Consider the following 24,648-nt stretch of genomic DNA (forward strand, 5'->3'; position numbering starts at 1 on the left):
AAAGGAGGGCAGAATCTGTCCAATGAAACTATTCCCAGATCTCTAATTCTGCCGCAGTTTTTAAAAATAGCAGCAGTTTTGGATCCTTCTCCCCAGGAAAACTGGGGGGTTGGGGGGGGCAAAGCAGAGCCATCAGTTCAGCAATAGCCCCCCCATCTATGAATAAGTCTAACTCTCTTTCAAAGCCACTGCTTTAAAACAGGTGGCCATTGCTAAAAGTCCTTCCTTTTATCTGTCAAAAATCTTCCAACATTCACCCTGCTTGACAAATGCCAGTGTTCAGAATGCCTTTGCTTAACCTGAAGGACTTCAGCCTGTCCTCACACGTCTGAGGTTGTTGGGCAAAGGCGCCACGGACAGAACTCATTCCTCCTTTTGAAATTGGGCAGCTGTCCCCCAAACCCCCTTGTACCCCTTTCCAGTTCTGGTAGCTGTTTAGGTATGAGATCCACAGGATTTTTCCTTCTCTCTGAAATCTGCAGCTAGTGTGTTTTTGTGTGTGTGTGTTAAACCAGCCCCGGCAAACAGAATTTCAATATGATTAAGAAGGCTACAAGGGAGTCGGTGCATGAGAATGACGCCTGGAATTGCAAGGAGAAATAGAAAAAGCGGCGTGTGCATGAAAATAGTATCTTATTACATTCTTTTTTTAAAGATTCCACACTGCTTGAATTTGTGGAAGGAATGTGAGGGCGCAGAATCAGCGCCGCTAAGGAAACGTTCACATTAATTAAGCTGATTCATTGTGGAACCGTCTTATGACAATACATAGATTCAGAGAAGTAGGTTACTGCCTAGAAAACGCCGTGGCATAAATCAGTTACAGCCCAATTTCATGCATGCTTACTCAGTGGTGACTTCAGCAGGACTTACTTCCAAGAAAGGACAAATAGGACTGTCATCTTAGAGAAATTCTACACTTTATTCTGAAAAGGGGGGGGGGCGGGCAGATTTCTGGACTCTACTACAACAGACAGTTGCAGACGAGCTGTGCGTTTCGGTTCTAAATGTTCGCCTTATGTAAAAACATCTCCTTGCAGGAAGCAAGCTAGCAAATCAGGGCGCAAGGAGTCCCATCCCTTTCTCCCTAACCATGATAACCTTCGGCAGGCGCAAACTTTTGCTTAATAAAGGGGAGCACTCAAAACACAGCTCCCTCTCACCTGCACTTAGACGCCTTATGGTTTCACTGCCACAGATGTCTTTCCGGGGAATTGCAGTTTGCAAAAGAGATAGGTGCCGATCTCAGCAAAGCCTGCAAATTCTTGGGAGTTCTCAGAGAGAACCTATGGCAGTTAAACCGGTTTAAAATTTGCAGTGTAGGCATGTACCCTAAGAAGGCACTCTCTGACGGTTGCCTAGATGAGACAAAAAATATTTGGGGGTTGTGTGTGTGTGTGTACAATGGATCATCAGCTCTGCCTGTCAAGTTCCAAAGGCGTTGAGAGCCATGGGGAGTCAGTTGGTGGTCATGGGAAGTGAGTTGGGAACCATGGGAAGTGAGTTGGGAACCATAGGAAGTGAGCTGGGAACCATGGGAAGTTCATTCCTCCTTCTGAGAAACCACCGCTGTGACTTGGGAAGGGGAAAGGGAGAGGTGGGGGGAGATGATGGGGAGGCCATGGAGAATTTCGAGCCCTATTGGGGGTTGCATGGTTAAAAGCAGCATCAAGCAGCAGCGGCAACATAGCGATAAAATAACCTGAGAACTCGGGGACAAAGGTGGCAAAAGCTAGTGCTGTGTTCACCAGTTTTACAGTGTGCTTTTGCAAAAAGCTGGCTTTCTTAGTCACCAAACCCGGCAAGGAAGAAAGACTGTAACAGGTGGAAGGGGTGGAGATTGAGAAAGAGGGTCTCTCTGCTCCCCTCTCCCACCCTTAGAGGCGCAGAAGGCAAACCTGGGAGCCAAAAAACACAGGAGAATAGCAGTTGTCAACCACCGAAACCTAGCAGATACCTCTGTAGACCTGAAAGGGCAGCTTAGCTAGGTAAATACATTTCCTGCTTTGATTAGTTTTTAATCCAGAACTTTGGACTTCATAAATGCCCCCCAAAACGGCTATGCAGACTCCTTCCTGAAACCTCTCACCCAACTATTCTCCATCTTTAACCCCAGATCCAGAACAGGTAAACATACAGGGCCTAAAGTGTCTACTCGTAAGTTCAGACATTCAGTTCAATGGGCAGGACTGCAGCTTTAGCTATCCAGGGAGGTAGCAGTGAAGCCTTTTGCGTGCTTACTTGGGTGCAAGTTTCCCTGAGCTCGATGGGGCTCAGTCATCTTTTGCAAGTGGACTGCAAAAAAAACCTACCAAGGAATAAAAAAAGTACAGTCATACCTCGGGCTGAAGTCGCTTCAGGTTAAGCCTTTTTGGGTTGCGCTCCGCAGCGACCCGGAAGTAACAGAGCACGTTACTTCCGGGTTTCGACGCTCGCGCATGCGCAGATGCTCAAAATGACGTCACAGACATGCGCGGAAATGGCAAATCACGACCCGCGCAGACTTGCGGATTGCGTTCACTTCAGGATGCAAACGGGGCTCCAGAACGGATCCCGTTCACATCCAGAGGTACCACTGTACTTGAAATTCCTGGGGATTTAAGCGGACACCTATGAAAGAGGCCAGTAAACCCACCCCCCAAAAACAAATTGTGTTTACTTCTCATGGGAAAGGAACAAGTTAAGTAACAGAAGGCCTCTGTGAGTTGAAAGTACTCATCCACAGAGGAAGGTGCCCACTGTATCTCTGAATGATTCATTACCTGAGCATGCCTCTTTCTCTTCGGGCTCCCTGCAGATGAGTTAACTTGCACTCCTGATGGGGAGATGCAACAGAATTAGCCCAGCTCAGAGAAGGCTGACTGCTGCAATCCTGTGCAAAGCTTGAGGTGGGTATGTTTTCAAGTTTAGTGGCCGGATCAAGGGAAGTAATATTCCCTCTCTATTGTGCCTTGGTCAGACCACAACTGGAACACTGTGTCCAGTTCTGGGCAGCACAATTTAAGATGGTTATTGACAAGGTGTGCAGAGGAGGGCGACCAAGATGATTATGGGTCTGGAAACCAAGCCTGATGAGGAACGGTTGAAGGAGCTGGGTATGTTCAGCTTGGAAAAGAGGAGACTGAGAGGAGATACGATAGCCAGCTTCAAATATCTGAAGGACTATCTCATGGAAGATGGAGCCAGCTTGTTATCTCCTGTTCCGGAGGCTAGGACCCGAATCAATGGATTAAATTATGAGAAAGGAGATTCTGTTTCAACATTAGGGAGGATATTCTGATGCTTAAGAGCCATTCGAGAGTAGAATGGACTTCCTTCAGATGGTGATGGACTCTCCTTCCTTGGAGGATTTTAAGCAGAGCTTGGATGGCCACCAGCCCTGGGCGATCTAGCAGAAATTCCTGCATTTCAGGGGGTTGGACTAGATGACCCCTAGGGTCCCTTCCAACGCTACAATCCTACAATTCTCCCCATTCACGAGAGTTTCAGAAAAACCCCAAGTTTCCTCAGGCTCCCCTTGCCAACTTGGGGACCGCAGGGGAAGCATTCTAACCCCCCAGACCACTTACAGATAGGTAGCCGTGTTGGTCTGCCATAGTCAAAATAAAAAAATTCCTTCCAGTAGCACCTTAAAGACCAACTAAGTTAGTTCTTGGTATGAGCTTTCGTGTGCATGCACACTTCTTCAGATACACTGAAACCGAAGTTGCCAGACCCTTCAGCAGCTTCTCTTTTCTGTTTAGAGTAGAGAACGCTGATCAGATGTTTGAGCAGCTTCTTAGAGAAAGTGTTGCATAGTTTTCTTGCATATTCAGTGGGATACGTGGATTGTAGAGAAGCTGCTGAATTGCAACTCATTACCAAACTTAAAACCATGGAGAGACCTGGTCTGAACAAAGACATTGAATTCTTATCTCATTATACATGACTAAGCCATTTTCACCTTCTCACCCCTTGCCTTTTCCTGTAAGACCTATTGCAGTCGTTAAGAGTCGTCAACAGACTCATCTCAGCTATCTGCCAATCTCCCATTCCCACCACCCTTCTGAGTAATACCCCTCCCCACATTCTCACTATATAGAAGGGTCTGGCAACTTCTGTTTCAGTGTATCTGAAGAAGTGTGCATGCACACGAAAGCTCATACCAAGAACTAACTTAGTTGGTCTTTAAGGTGCTACTGGAAGGAATTTTTTTATTCCCCAAACCACTGCAATTCCTCCTTTGGATTGGTACCAGTCCCTTCCCGCAAGGGTTGCTATGATTGCGGGAATCTGGCTTTAACCACTTATCTGCTTCTCGTACTACTTTCTGCATTTGGGTGCATGGGAGAGAGAGGCCGCCCCTCCCTTCTCTCTCCGCCCCCTCGCCGCCCCCCCCAAACCCCACATTTTGCTCAAAGTCAAAGCAGCTTTCCGGGAAATCAAGCTGTTGACCGAGTCCATATTTTCTGGCTTTGAAAGAGAGAGATCTTAGGGGAGAGAGTTCTCATCTAGCGTTTCAAATCCCTTGAAATCTCCTTAATCTTGTTATTGCAAAGAATTCAAGCTCCTCTCTCTCTCTCTCTCCACCCCCCCCCTTCACTCTTTCTATGAGCCGGATCATTTGACGGACAAAATCGGCCCAACATCTGCTGCCTATACCAGAGGCCTCCCCTGCTGCCGCTGAAGTAATTGCAGCTCAACAGAAGAGGCCTGCTGTTGCCGCTTGCTTCTTTAAACAAAAAGCAAAAAAACAACGGAGATGCTTAGTAAAACGATGGGCTCCAGAGAGGATTAGAGTCCCCTGGAAATTCTTCTGCAGCTGAGGAGTTACTGTATTTTTCACTCTATGGGACGCACTTTCCCCCCTCCAAAAATGAAGGGGAAATGTGTGTGCGTCCTTTGGAGCAAATGCAGGCTTTCGCTGAAGCCTGGAGAGTGAGAGGGGTCAGTGTGCGCTCCCCGGGCTTCAGGCAACTATCCAAAAGCCTTCGGAGCCCGGAGGGAGTTCCCGCTGGGCTCCAAAGGCTTGTGGATAGCAGCCTGCAGCCCGGGAAGCGCAGCGCCAACTCCCGCTACGCTCCCTGGGCTTCAGGCAGCTATCCGCAAACCTTTGGAGCGCGCCCCCAGCCCCGCAAGCTCCGGGAGCGGCAGCAAGGCTGCGAGCAACCTCGACGCCACTCCCGGACCTGTTCTGGGGGCTGGGGTCGGGGGAAGCTTGGGATTCCCCCGCCCCAGCCCCGCGGCTAAAAACGAAGCCAAGACAGCGAGCGGGATCCATCCTCCCGGCTGGAGAGGTTCCGTGTGGCTAAAGAGGAAGCCAAGACTTCTTTGCTCTTTGGGGCTGGGGGGGGGGAATAATTTTTTTTCTTTATTTCCCCCCCTAAAAACTAGGTGCGCCCTATGGTCCGGTGCGCCCTATGGAGCGAAAAAGACGGTAATGGTCGTGAGTTTTTTTTTTGCTCCCCGTCGTGGAATGCCAGCTCAGGGTTCCTTTCCTAAAAGACTCCCACATTTAAAGCACATGCGCCTCCCCCCCGCCCACAAAGAAGGCTGGGAACCATAGTTTGCACAGGGCGCGGGGGGGGGGGTAAACAACAGGATGCTGGGAGCTGACGAACGTTATCTCTGCTTCTGAGATGGGAAGCAGCACCTAGCACAGCTTTTCTCGACCCGTGGGTCCCCAGATGTTGTTGAACTACAACTCCCATCAGCCCTAGCCAGCGAGGCCAGAGCTCAGGGATGATGGGAGTTGTAGTCCAACAACATCTGGGGACCCACAGGTTGAGAACCGCTGAATTTCCTATACACCAGGGGGCGGGGAATATTTTCTCAGCCTGGGGGCTGCAGTCCCTAACAGGAAACCTAATGTGCCCTCCCCAGGCGAGGAGGAGATGCAGGCAGAGGGCTGCCCCCCAACTTGTCCCACCCCACTTCCACACACAAAAGACCCTCGGAGCGAGTCCTGGGAAACAGCTGACTGCGCTGGCTGTTCGAAGGTGGCCCTGAATTCTTTGAACTGGCATACAAGTGGGGGAGATGGGGGAAATTAACTATGGTAATATATAAATGCAAACTGCTAAACACGTGGGAGGGTTGCATTCAACTGAGTTCTGCTCAAGAGTAAACCCACTGAACCCAAGTTAGCCAAGACCTTTAACTGCAATGGATCTACTCTGAGTAGGGCTGCAACCCCGCCTGCTCATGAATATGCCCAATTGCAAAACATAATCCCAAGGGAAGTGAGGTTCGGATTGCAGCCCAAGTCGTAAATTAGCAGTGTCCATTAATGTACGTGGGTTTACTCAGAGTAGGATTTATTTGGGTGCAAACCAAGGCAGTGAATGAAAGTGACTTTCATAGGCCCACACGCTTAGTTAGTGGTACCCACAGAGATTAATGGACCAAAGACAATTCATTTCAATGGGACTGTCGCTGGATACAACCTGGTGGGTCTACTCTTGAGTAGAATTCAAGTTGGAATTCTGCTGCAGTCCTATAGGAGTAAATCCCATTGAACTCAACGGGGCTGACTTCTGCGGAGGTTATGCGCAGGATTGCAGCGAAACGCAACACACTGGTCCAGTCGCAATTTCGACCGTTTTGCAAAAAGCCTTTTTCTTTCGAGAACTGTAAAACTGGAAGCACGGTTTGGAAATGAGACAAGCAGCAGCACGAGGGACGCGATGGCCAAAGCCACAGATATGCAGAGAGAAAGGGGTGTGAGAGTGAACATGGAAGGAGGAAAGTGCAACAGAAGGAAAACGAAATATATATATTTGGGGGGTGGGGAGAGGGGGGGGAGGTCGGGTGGCGCTGAGAAGAAGAGAGGGGGGGAGCACAACCAATGAAACGGACAGGAACGAAAACACACAGGAACTAACTTTCAAGGTCAAACTCAGGGTCACTGAGGGGACTGCTCAGCCCAGAATCTGCAGAAAACAGGAAAACAAAAAAACAAAACAAAAAAACAAAAACAAAAAAAACAAAATATATAGACTTTTATAAAAAAGGAAAAAACACTACTCAACCAAGAAAACAGAAAACGGAAAAAAGCAACACAAAATCCGAGAGGAAATGAAAGGTGTTTTCTTCTTCTTTCCCCTCCCTCTCCCCCCCCCCCACTTTTTTCTCCTTTTCACAAAGGGTTGGGCTTTGTTTGTTTTTTGGCCACGTTCTTGGGTGTGTGCATGGGGGGAGTGGGGCAGGACTTAAAACAAAAGGGTTGCTTTGTTGTATCCAGAATCTTACCCCCACCTTAAGCCCCTTCGCCTCCCCCACCTACCCCAAAAAGCGGCTGAGCAACGAAGAAACGATTGAATGCATATCTTGATTTCAAAGAAACACTGAGGAAAATTTGGAGGAGGCGACCGCCCCCCCCCAACCATCAAAGTCTCGATACATGTTAAGTTTTGCATAAAAAGTTAGGCGTGGGAAAATCTGTTACTTTCTCCATTTCCTCCTGTCTTAAGTCCAGCTCTCCGCTTTGGTTTGCAAAAAGAAAACGGCAATTAAAAACCCATCAGTGTTTAAATGCAGATCAAATCCTAACGCACAAACGTTCCTGTGCATTTTAGCCCAGCGCGCGCACTCTTCGCAATGCAATCTCCCCATAAGCGACACACCCTTTTGTACTGTCGTTTTCTCCAACGCATGCATTTCATTTCGTTTTTTTAAAACGACGCTTTGCCCTGATAACCTAGGGGTGAAGAACTACCGTGCAAAATTCGGAGGGAGAGAGAATTGGCAAAGGACGGCCACCTTTTCCCGGTTCTCCGACTCTTTTGGAAAGTTTCGGTTAGTAAGGACTGCCTTTAAAGATGAACAGGACTGAATCCCCTCCCTCCCTCCCTCCAACATTTGAGAGGGAGATATCGATTCCTCTTGCTCTCCGATTTCTTCTCCCCCTGTGATCCTGCCAATAGCACCAGCGGATGTGGCAATGACTCTTTTTCGTCCTTGGTACCGACAGTTTGCTCATTGTGCAGAAAGCCACAATGGAGACAGAGCCCTCTCCCCATTGAATAATAATAATAATAATAATAATAATAATAATAATAATAATACCCCGCCCATCTGACTTGCAGGCCCCAGCCACTCTGGGCAGCTTTTAACAAATATAAAAGCCAACCAGGTTGGGGGACAGAGTTGCCTACTGCAGGAGGGAGTTCCACAGATTAATTATCACTGCATTAATGAAGAAGGGCTTCTGTCCTTTGGTTTGGCCAAAGAGAGGGGGAACATGCAGGCAGGCTGAAAAGGGGAAGAGAAGAAGGAGGAGAAGAAGAGGAGGAGGAGGAGGAGGAGTCTGGACTTGATATCCCGCCTTTCACTCCCCTTAAGGAGTCTCAAAGCGGCTAACAATCTCCTTTCCCCTCCTCCCCCACAACAAACACTCTACAATACGATAACCTTTATTGTCATTGTCCCATACAGAACAACGAAATTGAAAAATCTACATAAGACATTCAAAAACCAGCAAGCCTGCTGTCCCAGCTATGCCAACCTGGCTAGCCCCCTAAAAACTCTGATACCCCATTTTTAAAACACAATATACTCCCATAGAGACTCCTTACACTGCGTTTAAAACCAAAATCGCATTTGGGTAGAAACTGTTTCTCAGGCGGCTAGTCCTACTCTTTATAACCCTGTACCTTCTTCCAGAAGGCAGAAGCTGAAAGAGATAATTTCCGGGGTGCGCACTATCCTGCGCTATCTCTGCAGCTTTCGTATGGCACCTGGAAGCATAGATTTGATCCAAGGTGGGAAGAGTGCACCCAATTATTCTCTCCGCAGTCTTTACAACCCTGGACAGCATTGTTTTCCCCCTGAGGTGAGTGGGGCTGAGAGACTTCAGAGAAGGGTGACTGGCCCAAGGTCACCCAGCAGCTGCATGTGGAGGAACGGGGAAGCGAACCCGGTTCACCAGATTACGAGTCCACCGCTCTTAACCACTACACCACACTGGCTCTCGAAGGAGCTCCAGGTCGGACACAGATAATTCCTCACCAAATGCCCAGAGATGCCAAATGTCGACATATTGTTCTCTGCTTCTGAGATGGGAAGCGGCACCTGGCAGCTTTCCTATATGTCAGGGGTGGAGAGCCTTTTCTCAGCTTGGGGGGTGACTGCCTCGCATGCCATAATGGCAACTTTATAATAATAATAATTCTATTATTTGTACCCTGCCCATCTGACTGGGTTTCCCCAGCCCCGCTACTTGGGGCTGCATGCTTTCGGTGGGCAGGCGAACGAGGGAGAGGACCAATGGATGCAACCCCATTGCCATAGAATTGTGGGTTGGAAGGGACACCCGTGGTCATCTAGTCCAACCCCGTGCAACGCAGCAGGCTGCAAACCAGCCATGCAAAGAAAATCTCAGGCGTTCCTACACAAGCTGCAGGGCAAAGCAAGAAGTACGTCCTGGATTGATTTGGGCAAAAGCAGGCACTGGGTTGATTCCTGCCATATAACAGCCCTTGGAATTAACTGATATTCCTTACACTGTTACGGGACGCGGGTGGCGCTGTGGGTTAAACCACAGAGCCTAGGACTTGCCGATCAGAAGGGCGGCGGTTCAAATCCCCGTGCCGGGGTGAGCTCCCATTGCTCAGTCCCTATTCCTGCCAACCTAGCAGTTCGAAAGCATGTCAAAGTGCAAGCAGATAAATAGGTACCGCTCCGGTGGGAAGGTAAATGGCGTTTCCGTGCGCTCCTCTGGTTCGCCAGAAGCGGCTTAATCCTGCTGGCCACATGACCCGGAAGCTGTATGCCGGCTCCCTCGGCCAGTAAAGCGAGATGAGCGCCGCAACCCTAGAGTCGGCCGCGACTGGACCTAATGGTCTGGGGTCCCTTTACCTTTACCTTACACTGTTATGCAATTATGTGTGCATACACCTGCAAGCGAGCGAGCGTGTGGTATGTATGCATGTTAAAAGCAAAAGCCCAAACAAAACAACACGGGGTCATTCCTAACCACACGCAGCAACCGAAAACCATGAAAAAAGCCAGGGTGAAAAAGTTAAAAAAAGAAAATAAATAAATACAATTCACTGAAAAAAAAACACAGATTCTCTCCACATTCTCTCCATTATGGAGCTAGGCTTTTAAAACTCCCTTACTCCTGATCTCCTGTTGAGTTCAGGGGCCTGGGACTCTTAGAAATAAGAATTAGATATCCACAGAATCGCAGAGCCGTAGAGTTGGAAGGGACCCCCAAAGATCATCTAGCCCAACCCCGAAGAGGTGTCCGTTAGGGTACTTTTCCTCGAACACATCTCCTTCCAATTTGCTCTACTAAACCCAAACATTTCTGGGAGGTGCTTGGGGCACTTTTTCTGGGTTCCCCATTTCCTACTTCAGGACTGGGGAACCATCAAAACCACACTCACCTGCCAATCAGTTGGCATGTCTTGGGAGACGTCAGCTGATGGGGAAGGGCTTGACTCTGGCTCTCATCGTCCTTGACCGTTGGCTATGCTGGCTGGGAATTATGGGAGTTGTAGTCCATCAACAAGGTTGAAGAAAAGTGGTCGTATCCTTCAACCTTGGGTCTCCCAGAGGCTGTCGAGAGACAACTGCCTTCACCATCAGCCAGCTTAGCCAACACTCCAGGATGATGGGATTTGTATTCCAGCAACACCTGGAAACCAAAGGAGCTCTAAAGTCCCAGTATCTTATCTATGGACATAATACACACATGTTTTGCATTTTTTCATCACTATTTTACAATTTATTGCAGGCTGTTGCTAATTCAGCAGTTGACCCAGCTAAGGGATGATGGGAGTTGTAGTCCGACCCAAGACTGAAGAACATTCAGTTAGCAATAGCCTATAATAAACAGCAGCAGCTGTTGCACAATTGAGTGCAAAACCCGTGCAATATATTTAGCTAGATATAAAGGAACCTTGGTGTCCCTTCAGCTTTTGTGTCCTTCAGCTTTGGGTTCCCAAATCTGGACTACAAACCCCATCATCCTGGAGCGCTGGCTAATCTGCCTGATGACAATGGGAATCAGAGAATCACAGAATTGCAGAACTGGAAGGGAACCCTACGGTAACCTAGACCAGGCACCCCCAGATGTTTTGGCCTACAACTCCCATGATCCCTAGCTAACAGGACCAGTGGTCAGGGATGATGGGAATTGTAGTCCAAAAACATCTGGAGGGTTGAAGGTTGGGGATGCCTGGTCTAGACCCTGCGAATGCAGGAATCTCAGCTAAAGCATCCCTGGCAGATGGACACCCAACCTATGCTTAGAAACCTCCAAGGAAGGAGGCAAATTATGGACCAGATCTGGACACCCCCCTCTGCCTCCCTGCCAACAAAAAGGTCTTTCCATCAACAGACATCTTGTGTGCCTAGAGAGGCTGATAAACTAGCGGCAACTGACAAAAGAGCCCTGGAAATTAAGCCTCCCTTTTCCCCCTGCTGTGAAGCCAGGGCTGAGAGTGTGCCAATAACATCAGTTACAACAATAGCAGCAGTAATAATAATAATAATAATAATAGCTGCTCTCATTATCATCATCAAAATCCCGCACCAATGAAAGTTGGATTCTGAACTATAAATCCTTGCAAAACTTGACTGCGGTTCCACTAATTCACTTTTTTGGGGGACGTAATTTATTGTGCTCCACCCCCCACAAATTTGGCATCACTAATTTCGAGTTCCACTAGGCAAATCGAGGGGGGGGGGAGAGACATCAAATCGCACCCACAGCCCACCCGGGCACTAAGATTCCTGTCCAGGCAGCCTTGCCTTGCACCCTGAGGTTCTGCCAAGCGTCCCCTGCACACTTTCGGACTTCTCTGTCTGGTCATGAGGACTAGCGCCCCGCCTTTAAAAAGTGAAACTAATAAATTAAATTTTGCATTTTTTTTTGTTCACTTCTGCACGGAGCAGTGATGCCCAAACCTACCCACCTAAATCCAGAAACCTTCATTTAAAAACAAAACAAAACCAGAAAAGAAAACAAGTAATTAGAAGTCAAAAGGCAAGCTTACATATCGGCAGAAGGCACAGATGAAACAGTAATACCAAGAAAGCCTACAGCCCTTACTCACTTCCCAGGCAGAAAAAGAAAAGTATCAGTCAGAGCACCAGGCAGAGAAACGTATGGGATTTCCCCCTTGCGTTGCTCGTGTTCATTCCATAATACATTAAGGAACAATAAGGACTAGGAACTTGCTTTTTTAAAATTAAAAAAGAGAGAGAGAAAAAGAAAAGAAAGCAGAGCTTCTCAAGAAGCTAGATCCTGTGGCCACCATCTCATTCTGCAGCTTTTCGGCGATCGTCAAATATCGCGCACACAAACAGCTCTGCCAAAGGTCTGTTACGATTTGCCGCCCGTTGCCAGGGGTCTCCCTAGCAGGCGAACCTGCCGCTGCTGCCTCTGCCCCACACGATCTGGGCATTTCCTCCTCCTACCTGAGATGTTGCTTGGTGACGGCAGCCGTTTGCAAAGGCCGCAGGTATAGCCTGGCCGCACACTCTGACTGGCAGCAACCAAGCCGGACCGGTCTTTCTTCGAGTGAAGTTTCAGGGGGCGAGGGGAGATTCCGGGGGTGCTGGTGGCGTGCGGCCTGTTTACCTGGGGTCTGGAAGTTGATGCGCCGCATCTCCACAGGGTCCTTGGGGTGGTGAGGGGTAATCTCTGCGTTGTTCAACATGCATTTGATGCGCGGCTCTGAGTCTTTTCGTTTGCTGAGGGTCAGGAGGAAGAAGAGAGAGAGACAGAGCAGATAAAAGACAAGGCTTTAAGGAGTTGTGTGCACATTTGTACAAAGCTAGTTCAAATATATGTTGGAAGTGTAAGGAAAAGGAGTGGACATTTTATCATATGTGGTGGGATTGCAAGGTAATTAAAAAATTTTGGGAAATGATATACAACAAATTGAAGAAAATGTTCCATTTAACATTTGTTAAAAAACCCGAGGCATTTTTGTTGGGGATTGTAAGGAAAGACCTGCCAAAAAAGCTGAAAAACATCTTCATGTATGCGACAACAGCCGCGAGAGTTCTGGTAGCACAAGGATGGAAGACTGAAGGAATCCCAACTAAAGAATCGTGGCAAGAAAAATTGATGGACTATGCAGAACTGGCAAAGCTGACATATAAGCTACAGGACAAGGATAACTGTGACTTTTAGGATGAATGGTAACCCTTTACAAAGTATTTGAAGACGCAACAAAGCGAACTGGACTCCTTGGCAGGTTTTGAATAAACATTCACAAACTTTTTACTGATAATAATCAGCTAAAGAGTTTGAGGATCTATACAACTTTGTAACATGCAGGAAACAGCATTTTTAGAGAAACCAAAGACTGGAACTGAGGGAAGTCGAGGGGTGGGGGTGGGTGGGTTTTGTGGGGGAGGGGGAGGGAGGAAAAATGGGGGGGACAAGGATGATATGTTTTTGGATAATATGTCTTTTTATAATTTTGAATACAGTGGTGCCTCGCAAGACGAAATTAATCCGTTCTGCCAGGTTTTTCGTCTTGCGAATTTTCCGTCTTGCGAAGCACGGTTTCCCATAGGAATGCATTGGAAATCCAAAAGGAAACAAACTTGCAAGACGTTTCCGTCTTGCGAAGCAAGCCCATAGGGAAATTCATCTTGCGAAGCAACTCAAAAAACTCTTTCGTCTTGCGAGTTTTTCGTCTTGCGAGGCATTCGTCTTGCGAGGCATTCGTCTTGCGAGGTACCACTGTATATATTTTTTTTAAAGGAGTTGTGAGCAGCGCTGCACCGCTGTCAGTTTTGGGGACCCCCTGGTGCCCCTCCAAATGTTGAGCTCCAGCTCCCAGAAGTCATAGCAGCCAACAGTCAAGGATGGTGAGAGTCCAAGAGTCCAGCAACTTTTGGGCCGGGGAGGGGGGCATAGCTGTCAACTTTCAGATTTGAAAATAAGAGATCAGCAGCCTCACCTGTCCCCGGGACAGTCTATGGGATATCTAACAATCTGGGATAGCAGCGGGAAACGGCGCTGGAATAAGGGAATTTCCCGCAAAAAAAGGGAAGGTTGACAGCTGTGGAGGGGGGACGTCATGGGTGCTCTCCCCCAACTTGGCTTAAAAGGTAAAGGGACCCCTGACCATTAGGTCCAGTCGTGGCCGACTCTGGGGTTGCGGCGCTCATCTCGCTTTATTGGCTGAGGGAGCCGGCGTACAGCTTCTGGGTCATGTGGCCAGCAGGACTAAGCCGCTTCTGGAGAACCAGAGCAGCGCACGGAAACGCTGTTTACCTTCCCGCCAGAGTAGTACCTATTTATCTACTTGCACTTTGAGGTGCTTTCGAACTGCTAGGCTGGCAGGAGCAGGGACCGAGCAACAGGAGCTCACCCTGTGGCGGGGATTCGAACCGCCACCCTTCTGATTGGCAAGCCCTAGTCTCTGTGGTTTAACCCACAGCACCACCCGCGTCCCTCAACTTGGCTTACGCTGTTCTTAAATGAAAAACACCACTACCACAAAACTGCACATTACGGTTCCCAAACAGACTCTCAAAAGCAGTGTCAAATTTATTCTGGCAAAATCTGTGCAGGGCAAAGTGAAGCTCATGAGGCAGGGAGTTCCACAGTCTAGTTGTTGCTACCTAGATGCATTTCCAACAGCCGAGGGAACGAGCGTTAAAACCGGAAGCATGATTGGCTTTGATAAGTTATGGCTGCTGAATGTCAGGACAATTCACAGGTCAGAATGAAGACTCGAGACTCAACGCGAAGCCGACTTTTTACTATTCAGAAAAGGAGAACGCAGCAGAGTTCACCTAGGCTTGACATTGAAGATGTTGCTGGGACAGGCATCTCCTTCAAGCGGATGAAAACTACGGTGAGGAGGAGGAACCTCTGCTCTGGGATTGTCTGGCTCATTGCTCAGCAACGCACAAGGCTCTTTGTGATCTGGGAGTCCCCAGACTCTGTGGTTAAGGCCGTAAGAAAAGGCTTCTGGATCAGGCCAGGGGGTCACCAAGCTGTTACCCCCAAACCCCTAAACGGACCCCAAACAATCTCATCCTCCTTGCCTATCCTCCGTGATCAGCCAGAAAGTTTTTCCTTCATGGATGGAGAGGGAACAATGGAAAATATCACCTAGGAAGCAATACCTAGTCTGTGGAACTGCCTGCCTCATGAGATACATTTTGTCCCATCCTTGGTGATTTTCTGCCTCCAAGCTAAGGCTTTTTCTTGTTACTTTACTCTTGCCTTTTCTGTTTCACTAAATGTACTCCTCCCCCCCCCTTTCCTGGCTTTTGTTTAGCAGTGATTATCTTTCAACGGCATGATCTGGAATTTAGATGTTGTTTGCGTACTGGTTTTAATTGCCTTTTGAGCTTCCCTTGCATGTTCTATTAAGGTTGGAAAAGTGGGATATAAACAGTGCAAATAAATAAAGGCAAACAGCACCCGGACCTATCGGGGTTTTGTTGCGGTTTTTTCCAAGAAGAAAAAGCAGCGTCAACATACAAAACATCAAATCTGTTGTCGGAAGCCAGCAATCCAATAGCCAGCCATCTGGAAAGCCCAAACTTTATTGTCTAAAGCCTTGAGAAATGGCTTGTTCTCCCCCCTTGAGGTCTCCTGAACTAACTGCAAATCAACTTTTATGGGAGAACCCTGAGCTGTAGTGCGAGTGGAGAAATATGTGACCCAAACCCAAATAATTAAAGGGCCTAGGAGTGTTGCCAGAATACTGCCCTCTCCACCTGCAACCTGTTTTTGGACAGGTTGCAATATCATTCCCTTTCGGTTGTCCCCCCTCTTTACTCGAGGGTTAAACCTTGCTGGCATTTTTAGGAACAGCGATGTTTCAGTAGCTCAGCTGCAGCTTAAAGTGCCACCTTTGTTTTACTGACTGCCTTTTGGTTCCTAAGGTGCCACCTGAATCAGAGACCGGGAGCTTTTAAAAACTCTTACCTGTCTGGTTTGCTGTCCAGGGAAGCAGTAAAAAAAAGAAAGAAAGAAAGAAAAAAGAAGAGAAGGAGGAAAAGATAAAGATGAGGTTAGTGAGAGTCGCCCTTTACACCCCTTCACCAGGACTCTCAACCATCTGAATTGTAGGAATCTTTAAAATAGTGGGTCGTATACACCTGTACACCTGAAGGAGCGTCTCCACCCCCATCGTTCAGCCCGGACCCTGAGGTCCAGCGCCGAGGGCCTTCTGACGGTTCCCTCACTGCGAGAAGTGAGGTTACAGAGAACCAGACAGAGGGCCTTCTCGGTGGTGGCACCCACCCTGTGGAACGCCCTCCCATCAGATGTCAAGGAAATAAGCAGCTGTCTTATTTTTAAAAGACATCTGAAGGCAGCCTTGTTTAGGGAAGTTTTTAATGTTTTATCATGTTTTTACCACTCGGTTGGGAGCCGCCCAGAGTGGCTGGGGAAACTCAGCCAAATGGGTGGGGTATAAATAATAAAGTGTGTGTGTGACTGACCCCTTGCAACATATTGTCTCTAGTCATGGCAGCTCCTGACACTTCCATAGGAAGCGAAAGGAATCCCTTACCTCCCCCCTGCCACACACAATCTTCCACATTTATTTATTTATTCACCGATTTGATTTATATCCCATGTTTCCTCCAAGGAGCTCAGAGAGTGGCAAGTAAATAATCTTCAGTGTTCCTTCGTTTTATCCTCACCACATTCCTGTGAGGTAGACCAGGCTGAGAAAAGAAGCGGACTGGTCCCCACGGTCACTCAGTGAGCTACATATGGCTGAGTGGGCAGGATTCGAACCCTGGTCTCCCAGGTCCGAGCCCAATATTCTAACTCAGCGGTTCCTGATTCTGAGCCACTGCCTCCTTGGTTCCACAAGCTCATCCCCAATGCCCTGCTACCCTATGAAAAAAGCATTTATTCAAAGTTTTGCATGGCACCGCTATGGAAGATTGCAAGGCAATAGATTTCAAATTGTCCATGATTACACCGTGTTAAAAGTACAATGAAAATGGCTTAGTTTAACTCCATAAAATGGATGAACTCAGGACTCTGGGGTTGGAAGGGACCTCTAGGGTTATCCAGTCCAGCCCCCAGGCATGTACGAATCACAACTAAATCATATGCGAAGATTCAAACGGAGCTGATTCTCATTTCGCTGTGTCCCCACAAGCACCGTACATTCAAGAGTGAGATGCCGTATTAAAGGTCACAGCCCATCACAAAGCGGCTATGGCTCCCCCCACCCCCAAAGGATTCTGGGGGGTGTAGTTTGCTAAGGGTGCTGAGAGTCGCTTGCAGATCATCCCCACGAATCTGCCAGATGGAAGGAGCCATCTTGCGCCAGGTCCAAACCTGCTCTGGTCAGACCTCACCTGGAGTACTGTGTCCAGTTCTGGGCACCACAATTCAAGAAGGACACTGACAAACTGGAACGTGTCCAGAGGAGGGCAACCAAAATGGTCAAAGGCCTGGAAACGATGCCTTATGAGGAACGGCTAAGGGAGCTGGGCATGTTTAGCCTGGAGAAGAGGAGGTTAAGGGGTGATATGATAGCCATGTTCAAATATATAAAAGGAGGTCACCTAGAGGAGGGAGAAAGGTTGTTTTCTGCTGCTCCAGAGAAGCGGAGACGGAGCAATGGATCCAAACTACAAGAAAGAAGATTCCACCTAAACATTAGGAAGAACTTCCTGACAGTAAGAGCTGTTCGACAGTGGAATTTGCTGCCAAGGAGTGTGGTGGAGTCTCCTCCTTTGGAGGTCTTTAAGCAGAGGCTTGACAACCATATGTCAGGAGTGCTCTGATGGTGTTTCCTGCTTGGCAGGGGGTTGGACTCCATGGCCCTTGTGGTCTCTTCCAACTCTAGGATTCTATGATTCAAACCTCGCAGTCTTCTGCCAAAGATTCTGGCTGGCCCTCCAACACTTCAAAGGTCAGAGCGCTTTAACAGCTGACCCCTTTCCCCAGGGAACTCTGGGAATTGCAGTTCTGCGGGGTTGTCTCCCAACAACTCCTGGCTCCTTTAGCAAACTACAATTCCCAGGATTCATTGGGGCGAGGGGGAGCCATTCTTGTTTTATCAGGGGTGCCCAAACTTTTTTCAAAGAGGGCCAGATTTGATAAAGTGAACATGTGTGAGGGCCGACCAAAGCTGCTGAGCTTTTTTCTAGGATTTTACCCCAGGACATATACAGTATTTTCCGCTCTATAAGACGTCACTTCCCCCCTCATAAAAAGTACAGTGGTGCCCCGCAGGACGAACGCCTCGCGAGACAAAAAACTCGCAAGACGAAAGGTTTTTTCATTTTCGAGTTGCTTCGCAAGACGAATTTCCCTATGGGCTTGCTTCGCAAAACGAAGCTTGCCCCTGCACCCCAGACCTCTTTTGAAGCAAGGGGCGGCAGGGAAAAGATCGCTTCTCCCCGTTGCCAGCCCTGCAATCTCCGGGGACAGAGGGGAAGGCGTGTGCGCGCCTTCCCCTCTGTCCCCGGACCCCTTTTGAACCAAGGGGCGGCAACGGGGAGAAGCTATTCTCCCCGTTGCCCCTTCCCTTGCTTTAAAACAGGTCCGGGGACAGAGGGGAAGGCGCGCTGCGCTTCCCCTCTGTCCCCGGACGGTCTCCATAGGAACGCATTGATTGATTTTCAATGCATTCCTATGGGATTTCATGCTTCGCAAGACGAAAAACTCGCAAGAAGAAAAAACTTGCAGAACGAATTAATTTCGTCTTGCGAGGCACCACTGTAAGGGGAAATGTGTGTGCATCTTATGGAGTGAATGCAGGAGGGAGGCTCTGCTCAGCGCTCCCTTTAAAGAGCCGCACACACGCTACGTGCGCTCTTTAAAGGGTGCGCGGCTCTTGGGGGAGCCTTAGCCGTGCGCAGCGTGTCCCGGGCAGGGGATGAAGGCTCCCCTTGCCTAGGAGAGGCTGAGCGCAGCCAAGCAAAAGCCAGCCCAGGAGAGGCAGTGCCTGGCTATCCCATAAGCCAGGACAGCAAGCTTCTGGGATTCAGAACACCGCATTTTTTGCTCTATAAGACTCACTTTTTCCCTTCTAAAAAGTAAGGGGGAATGTGTGTGTGCATCTTATGGAGCGAATGCAGGCTGCGCAGCTATCCCAGAAACCAGAACAGCAAGAGGGATTGCTGCTTTCACTGCGCAACGATCCCTCTTGCTGTTCTGGCTTATGAGATTCAGAATATTTTTTTTCTTGTTTTCCTCCTCCAAAAACTAGGTGCGTCTTGTGGTCTGGTGTGTCTTATATAGCAAAAAATACGGTACTTTTTTCTTGTTTTCCTCCTCCAAAAACTAGGTGCGCCTTATGATTGAATGAGGCCCCTGAAACAGACTTTGGACATGCCTGTTTTAAGTGGTATTACAGTGGTGCCTCGCAAGACGAAAAGAATCCGTTCTGTGATTCTCTTCGTCTTGCGGTTTTTTCGTCTCGCGAAGCAAGCCCATTGACGGATTAGTGGATTAGCGCTATTAGCGCTATTAGCGGCTTATCTGCTGATCGGATCAGCTGATAAGTGGCTTAGCGGCTTAGAAAAAGGGGGAGGGGGGAAGGAAAAAAAACCAGCAGGAACTTGCAAGACATTGTCGTCTTGCAAAGCAAGCCCATAGGAGATTCGTTTTGCGAAGCACCTCCAAAACGGAAAACTCTTTCGTCTAGCGAGTTTTCCGTCTTGCGAGGCATTCGTCTTGCGGGGCACCGCTGTATTCTACTTCTAATGCATAGTGGTGCCTGGAGATAGTGACACCAGCTTTTGGAAGACCGCGAGTTGTCGAGTGCCCCCTGCCTCCCAGCACGCCCCCCCCTCAAGGTCACCCCACTGACCCACAGGGGGCAGTATCGCCCACTCTGAGATCCACTACCCTAAGCACTACACCTCACAGCCAGCAGCATGGGGGTCCACACACATGCTTTGGAAGCGCAAAACGTGCATGCAAAACCCACTCACTTTTTGTAGAGGAGGATTGCGATGACGATGCAGATGATGAAGACCACGGCCAAGACCGGTCCGATCACCCAGATCAGTCCCTCTTCGCCGTCAATCTTTGGCTGTGGATCCGGGTTGTCTATCTGGATCGGGTCTGAAAAGGGGCTGGCGGCGTATAACTGAGGGAGAGAAAACAAGGAGAGCCGAGGGAAGGGAATCAGTAATGCGCAGGCGACGGCAAACGTGGAGTCGCTTAGAATCAAACAGCTGGAAGGGGGACCCCCAGCGGTCCTCTAGTCCAGCCCCCCGGCTGTAATGTAAGAATTGCAGTTAAATTAACAGTGGTGCTAAATTAATGCTGGTGGTGTTCTGCAGGAGTCTGCAAAAAAAAAAAAAAACTTGCTGGAAAGGGTTGCATCTATATTTTGGGTCGAAGCTTTTCCATGCTTTTTTTTTTTAATGGATATTGATTGATTTATTAGTAGTTCTGGGCTGCTTTTCATTCAAATGAATCCCAAAGTAGCTTACAAACAATACACCGTAGTAACAGAACAGAACAGGATATACTATGCTGCAAATGCAGCATAAATCATATGTAACGTCAGTAAAACAATCTTCTCAGTTGGTACTTGTATAAATATAGGGATTTAAATTAATATTATTTATTATGTAATATTATTATTATTATTATTATTATTATTATTATTATTATTATTATTTGTCCCCCTTTGGCTCACCACCCTATATCTGGCACTGGTGGGGTTTTCAAGACTAGGAGAGGAGCAACTAGGAGAGACAACTTTTCCGGGTCGTGTGGCCAGCAGGACTAAACCGCTTCTGGCGCAACGGGACACCGTGACGGAAACCAGAGCACACGGAATCGACTTTTACCTTCCCGCCGCAGCGGTACCTATTTATCTACTTGCACTGGCGTGCTTTCGAACTGCTAGGTTGGCTGGAGCTGGGACAGAGCAACGGGATCTCACTCTGTTGCGGGGATTCAGATCACATTGGGTGCAATCTGTCTGAGCCAAGAGAATCCAGAGCATCATGCACAAAGCAAAGTTCATAAGCAGGAGAGGACTCACCGGATCGGAGGCCCGCAGCACAGCCAGGACGAAAATGACGTACTTCTGACCGGGCTCCAAGGCTTTGTTCTCAAAGCCTTCGTAGCGCTTCAAGTCCCCGAGGATGAAGTAGGAGGGCAGGGTGTTGAAGCGGGCTGCGATGTAGGGCTTGTGGAGGTCCAGCTGGCGAGAGTGGCGGAGGCTGCGGCGTTGCAGCCGGGAAATCTGAATCAACTGGGGAAGGGGACCACGAGGAAGAAGGTTCAAATCAGCTACGCAAGGCACCACGGAGATTGAGAAGAAGGCAAGACAAAAGCTTCCAGGTGCAAAAAAGTATGGTTACTCTTCTCCTTTATTAAACTATCCCAGCCTCCCTCAGGGAGAACGGTCTCAGAAGAAAATATAAGGGTCTGGGCAGTGTTTACTGCAGAGGCCAGCAAGGCTTACTGGGCATGAGCCAGACCCACGGAGAACCTCCGTGGGCCTCTGCTTGTTGCTGAACTACAACTCCCATCATCCCTGGCAACTGCCCATGCTGGCTGTGGATGATGGGAGTTGTAGTTCTGCAGCACCCAGAGGGCAGAAGCTCCCCCTCCCTGCCCCACAACAAGCTGTCCCAAGCCCTCCATCCATGGGCTACTTAAAACTTCTCTATGCACCACTTTCAAATCTTCTCTCTGCGGCAATGAGGTCTAGAAACTTGTGAGTGCCCACAGTTAGAAACATGCAGGTTCCGAGGTGCAGTAGACTCTCCTGACAGACTTACAAGTTTGTAGGCTTCTGTAAATATCCAGGGTTGACTTCCTCCAACATTTGCTGAGGTCTTAGAGAAGTGCTTCCCAAACTCCCCCCCCCCGGTTCCATAAACTCACCCCCAGTTCCCCCTACCCTATAAAAAGCATTGTTCAGAACACTGAAAAGGAGAACAGTAAAAGAAAATCCAGAACAGCAACATTTAATTGCGCATTTATTCAAAAGCTAGTTGAATGAATTCAACAAACCGGATAAACTTGATGGAGTGATACCAGGTTTTCAAAGTCTGGTAGTCATTTATTGCTCCAGCGCCCCCCACGCCTCTTTGCACCCCCTAAATCATCCCACTGCCCCCCATTCTTTGATCTACCCAAGAGGATTCTGGGAGATGTCCTGGGCCAACCCCGAGTGTACACAAGAGGGCTGGGGTGCGGGGTACATGAATGACGGCTGTCACTCACCTCCTCCAAGTCCATCTCTTCCGGACTGTGGTATATGTTCTGAAACTGGCCACTTTTGGATTTCTTCAGGGGAACGACCACGATGTAGCATGCCCTGGCAGATCGGGAAAGGAGAAGGAACTGAGATGGGGAACAGGCTAAAAACGAAAGAGAGAATGGCAGCGAAGGACCACCCTAGCTAAGAAATAAAAGGTTAAAGGTGGAATGAAATACCACAGAATTTTAAACTTTTTTAAAAAAGGGATATAGGGCAATTTGTCTTTTTTATTGTGCTTAATATTTTTTCCGGAGCCTGCCAGAGTGGCTGGGGCAACCCGGTCAAATGGGCGGCATATTAATAATAAGATTATTATTATTTGTCTGTTTGCATTTCTTAGTACAGAAAATATTGATCTGATGTGTAGAGATCTTTCTTGTTCTGTTGAGTTCAGGAGGGTTCTGGAAGGTTTCCTCTCTGTGTGAAAGAAGGTTCTTGTTTGGGTTATTCCTTCTGAGAAGCTGGGTTTGAACTGGTTCTGTTATCTCTTTCTGTCAAGGTCATGCTGACTATAATAGTAAGGCCAGAAGGAGCCTGGTTTTTACTTATGTTCTCTTTCTATCTCTTTGTTCTGGTGTGGTGTTCTGTGTGCTATAGTGTTACGGTTTAGTCTTATTATAAGTTCTTGTAAGTTTTAAGTTAAGCTGCAACTGGATTTCTTATGGACGGGGCCAATCCTGAATGAATTGGATTTGTGACCATTATGCTCATTTGCCTTCAGTAGCAGTAAAGCTCTGCTGGATGAAATACAATTGCCTCTGGTCTATTTTTGGGAACTCGGCAACGTGTTTAAGTCCCCACCCCACACCCCAGCGTGACATTGTTCTCACCATTATTATTCAGAATTAAATACATTAAAATCCCTGGCAGGGAGCTATATGAAACCAGGCTTGCGGGCTGCAGGTTGCCTGACTTCCCAGCAGGGCTGTCTTAAGCATATGTGGCACTGGGGTGCAAAGATCCCCCCCCCAGGTTGCCAAGTCCCGGGTGCGCAGGAGGGCGGAGCCAGCCGGCCGCCTCAGCATCTTGCTGGCTTGGTCGCCCTCGAACTCATGGCGCAGAGCCGCCTGCAGCAGAAAAGTCCGCCGTGGCGCTCTAGCCGGTGGCGGGCTTTTCCCCGGCCTCAACTCCTGGCCCCTGGACTGGTGCCCCCGAGAGCCTGGTGCCCAGGTGCCCCGCACCCCTAGCACCTATGGGCAAGACGGCCCTGCTTGTTGGGAAAGTGCCAGGGAGACAGTCATCTCCAGACGATCCATCGATCTCCCGTAGAACGGCATCAGTCAGTTAGCGACATGAGCCTCAGACACATTCCAGGACTCGTGCCCGCCCTTGCAGCAGACTCCGCAACAGAAGATGCACCCAGAAGGGCATATTTACTTTATTCAGCATTGGTCAGAACAAAGGAAAAACATGACTGCCTGCCTTCGTGTCGAGGCAACAGACAGAAAACCAAAGCTATATACAAAACGGAAACTCCCTGTGAGCAGGAAGTACGCAGGCTTGTGACACACAACAGCCTGCTCCCTTTTTAAGGAGGAACGGAAATATCCTAACACTGCCTCCCCGTTATTTTTACGTACTGCATAGGTGAATCTGAGCCTTTCACTTCCGGCAGGGTCACCACGATGCTCCCGTCCAGGTCGTGTCTGTAGGTCACCTCCGGCTTCCGGCTGAGCAGGTTGGCTGCCGTTGAAACCTCCACCTGCTGTTGGAGGTTACCCAGAGTGCCCTTGGGACCTTTCAGGATGAACCTGTACAATGTGTGAGGTCTCAGGTTCGTGATGAGCTTCTTAGTGGCACGGCCGTCCACCTCGATCTCTTTGCCCTCGTACTGGATCTGAGGTTCGGGGGGGGGGGAGGGGAGAAGCGAATCGAGATTTACGAGAGGTTGGCAAGTGAGGGAACGTGAACCTCGGGGTGAAAGGGGAGCCCCTCCACCCGCTACAGGTAGCGCAACTCTCCCCAAACATAATATAAATCTGTACCGTGTACGGAACGGCAGAATTGTAATTCTCGGGGAACTCCCATCCTAGAAGAACGGACGTCTTGGTCACCATCCTCACTTTGAAGTTTTTGGGGAAAACTGTTGGAAAGAAAAGCAGTGAGGGGAGGCGGGGAGCAAGGAGAACAGGGTGAAAAGAGCCACATTTTGGAATTCCAAACAACCGGCAAGAATCATCTTCCAACCAATCGGCAATGCCTTCCGAAATACACAACGCTACGGCTTCCGCCCAGAAAGGTTGCCCATTCCATTCCGTTCCATCCCGCACCCAACCCTGGCGCCATGACATCACACAATGGGACACGCCCCTCCTCCCTGTGCCCGCCCCCGAAAACAGGCTACGTAGCTCCTGATTGGCTGCTGAGGAGAAAAGGGCCTCTGCGGGGGGACGGACATGTGGGGCTCGTGTTTTGTTTATCTCCCCTTCCCCTGTTTTGTGGTTTGCAAAAGAGAGAGAGAGAGAGAGAAAGG

At 48.7% G+C, this 24,648-nt stretch overlaps 1 protein-coding gene and 1 long non-coding RNA gene across 21 annotated transcripts in view; one reads left to right on the forward strand and one right to left on the reverse strand.

The window, feature by feature from the left end:
- LOC309523075 overlaps nucleotides 1–24,648 on the forward strand; it is a 219,728-nt gene that overhangs the window by 33,404 nt on the left and 161,676 nt on the right. The gene's annotated exons all lie outside the window — the stretch shown is intronic.
- Nucleotides 1–24,648, reverse strand: part of PTPRS (protein tyrosine phosphatase receptor type S) — a 305,222-nt gene that overhangs the window by 30,346 nt on the left and 250,228 nt on the right. For 10 of the 20 annotated variants that reach the window (XM_082206217.1, XM_082206214.1, XM_082206218.1 and 7 more), the window contains 8 exons: nucleotides 24,161–24,258; nucleotides 23,756–24,012; nucleotides 22,139–22,232; nucleotides 20,946–21,158; nucleotides 19,879–20,036; nucleotides 15,896–15,907; nucleotides 12,572–12,684; nucleotides 6,864–6,911 (listed from right to left, as the gene is read on the reverse strand). In XM_082206217.1, coding sequence (XP_082062343.1) covers nucleotides 6,864–6,911; nucleotides 12,572–12,684; nucleotides 15,896–15,907; nucleotides 19,879–20,036; nucleotides 20,946–21,158; nucleotides 22,139–22,232; nucleotides 23,756–24,012; nucleotides 24,161–24,258 — 993 coding nt within the window. The remainder of the gene's footprint in view (nucleotides 1–6,863; nucleotides 6,912–12,571; nucleotides 12,685–15,895; nucleotides 15,908–19,878; nucleotides 20,037–20,945; nucleotides 21,159–22,138; nucleotides 22,233–23,755; nucleotides 24,013–24,160; nucleotides 24,259–24,648) is intronic. The other 10 variants (XM_082206205.1, XM_082206209.1, XM_082206211.1 and 7 more) reach the window with 3 other exon arrangements.

Source organism: Podarcis vaucheri, assembly GCF_965113315.1.
Source record: "Podarcis vaucheri genome assembly, chromosome: 18".
Taxonomy (NCBI): domain Eukaryota; kingdom Metazoa; phylum Chordata; class Lepidosauria; order Squamata; family Lacertidae; genus Podarcis; species Podarcis vaucheri.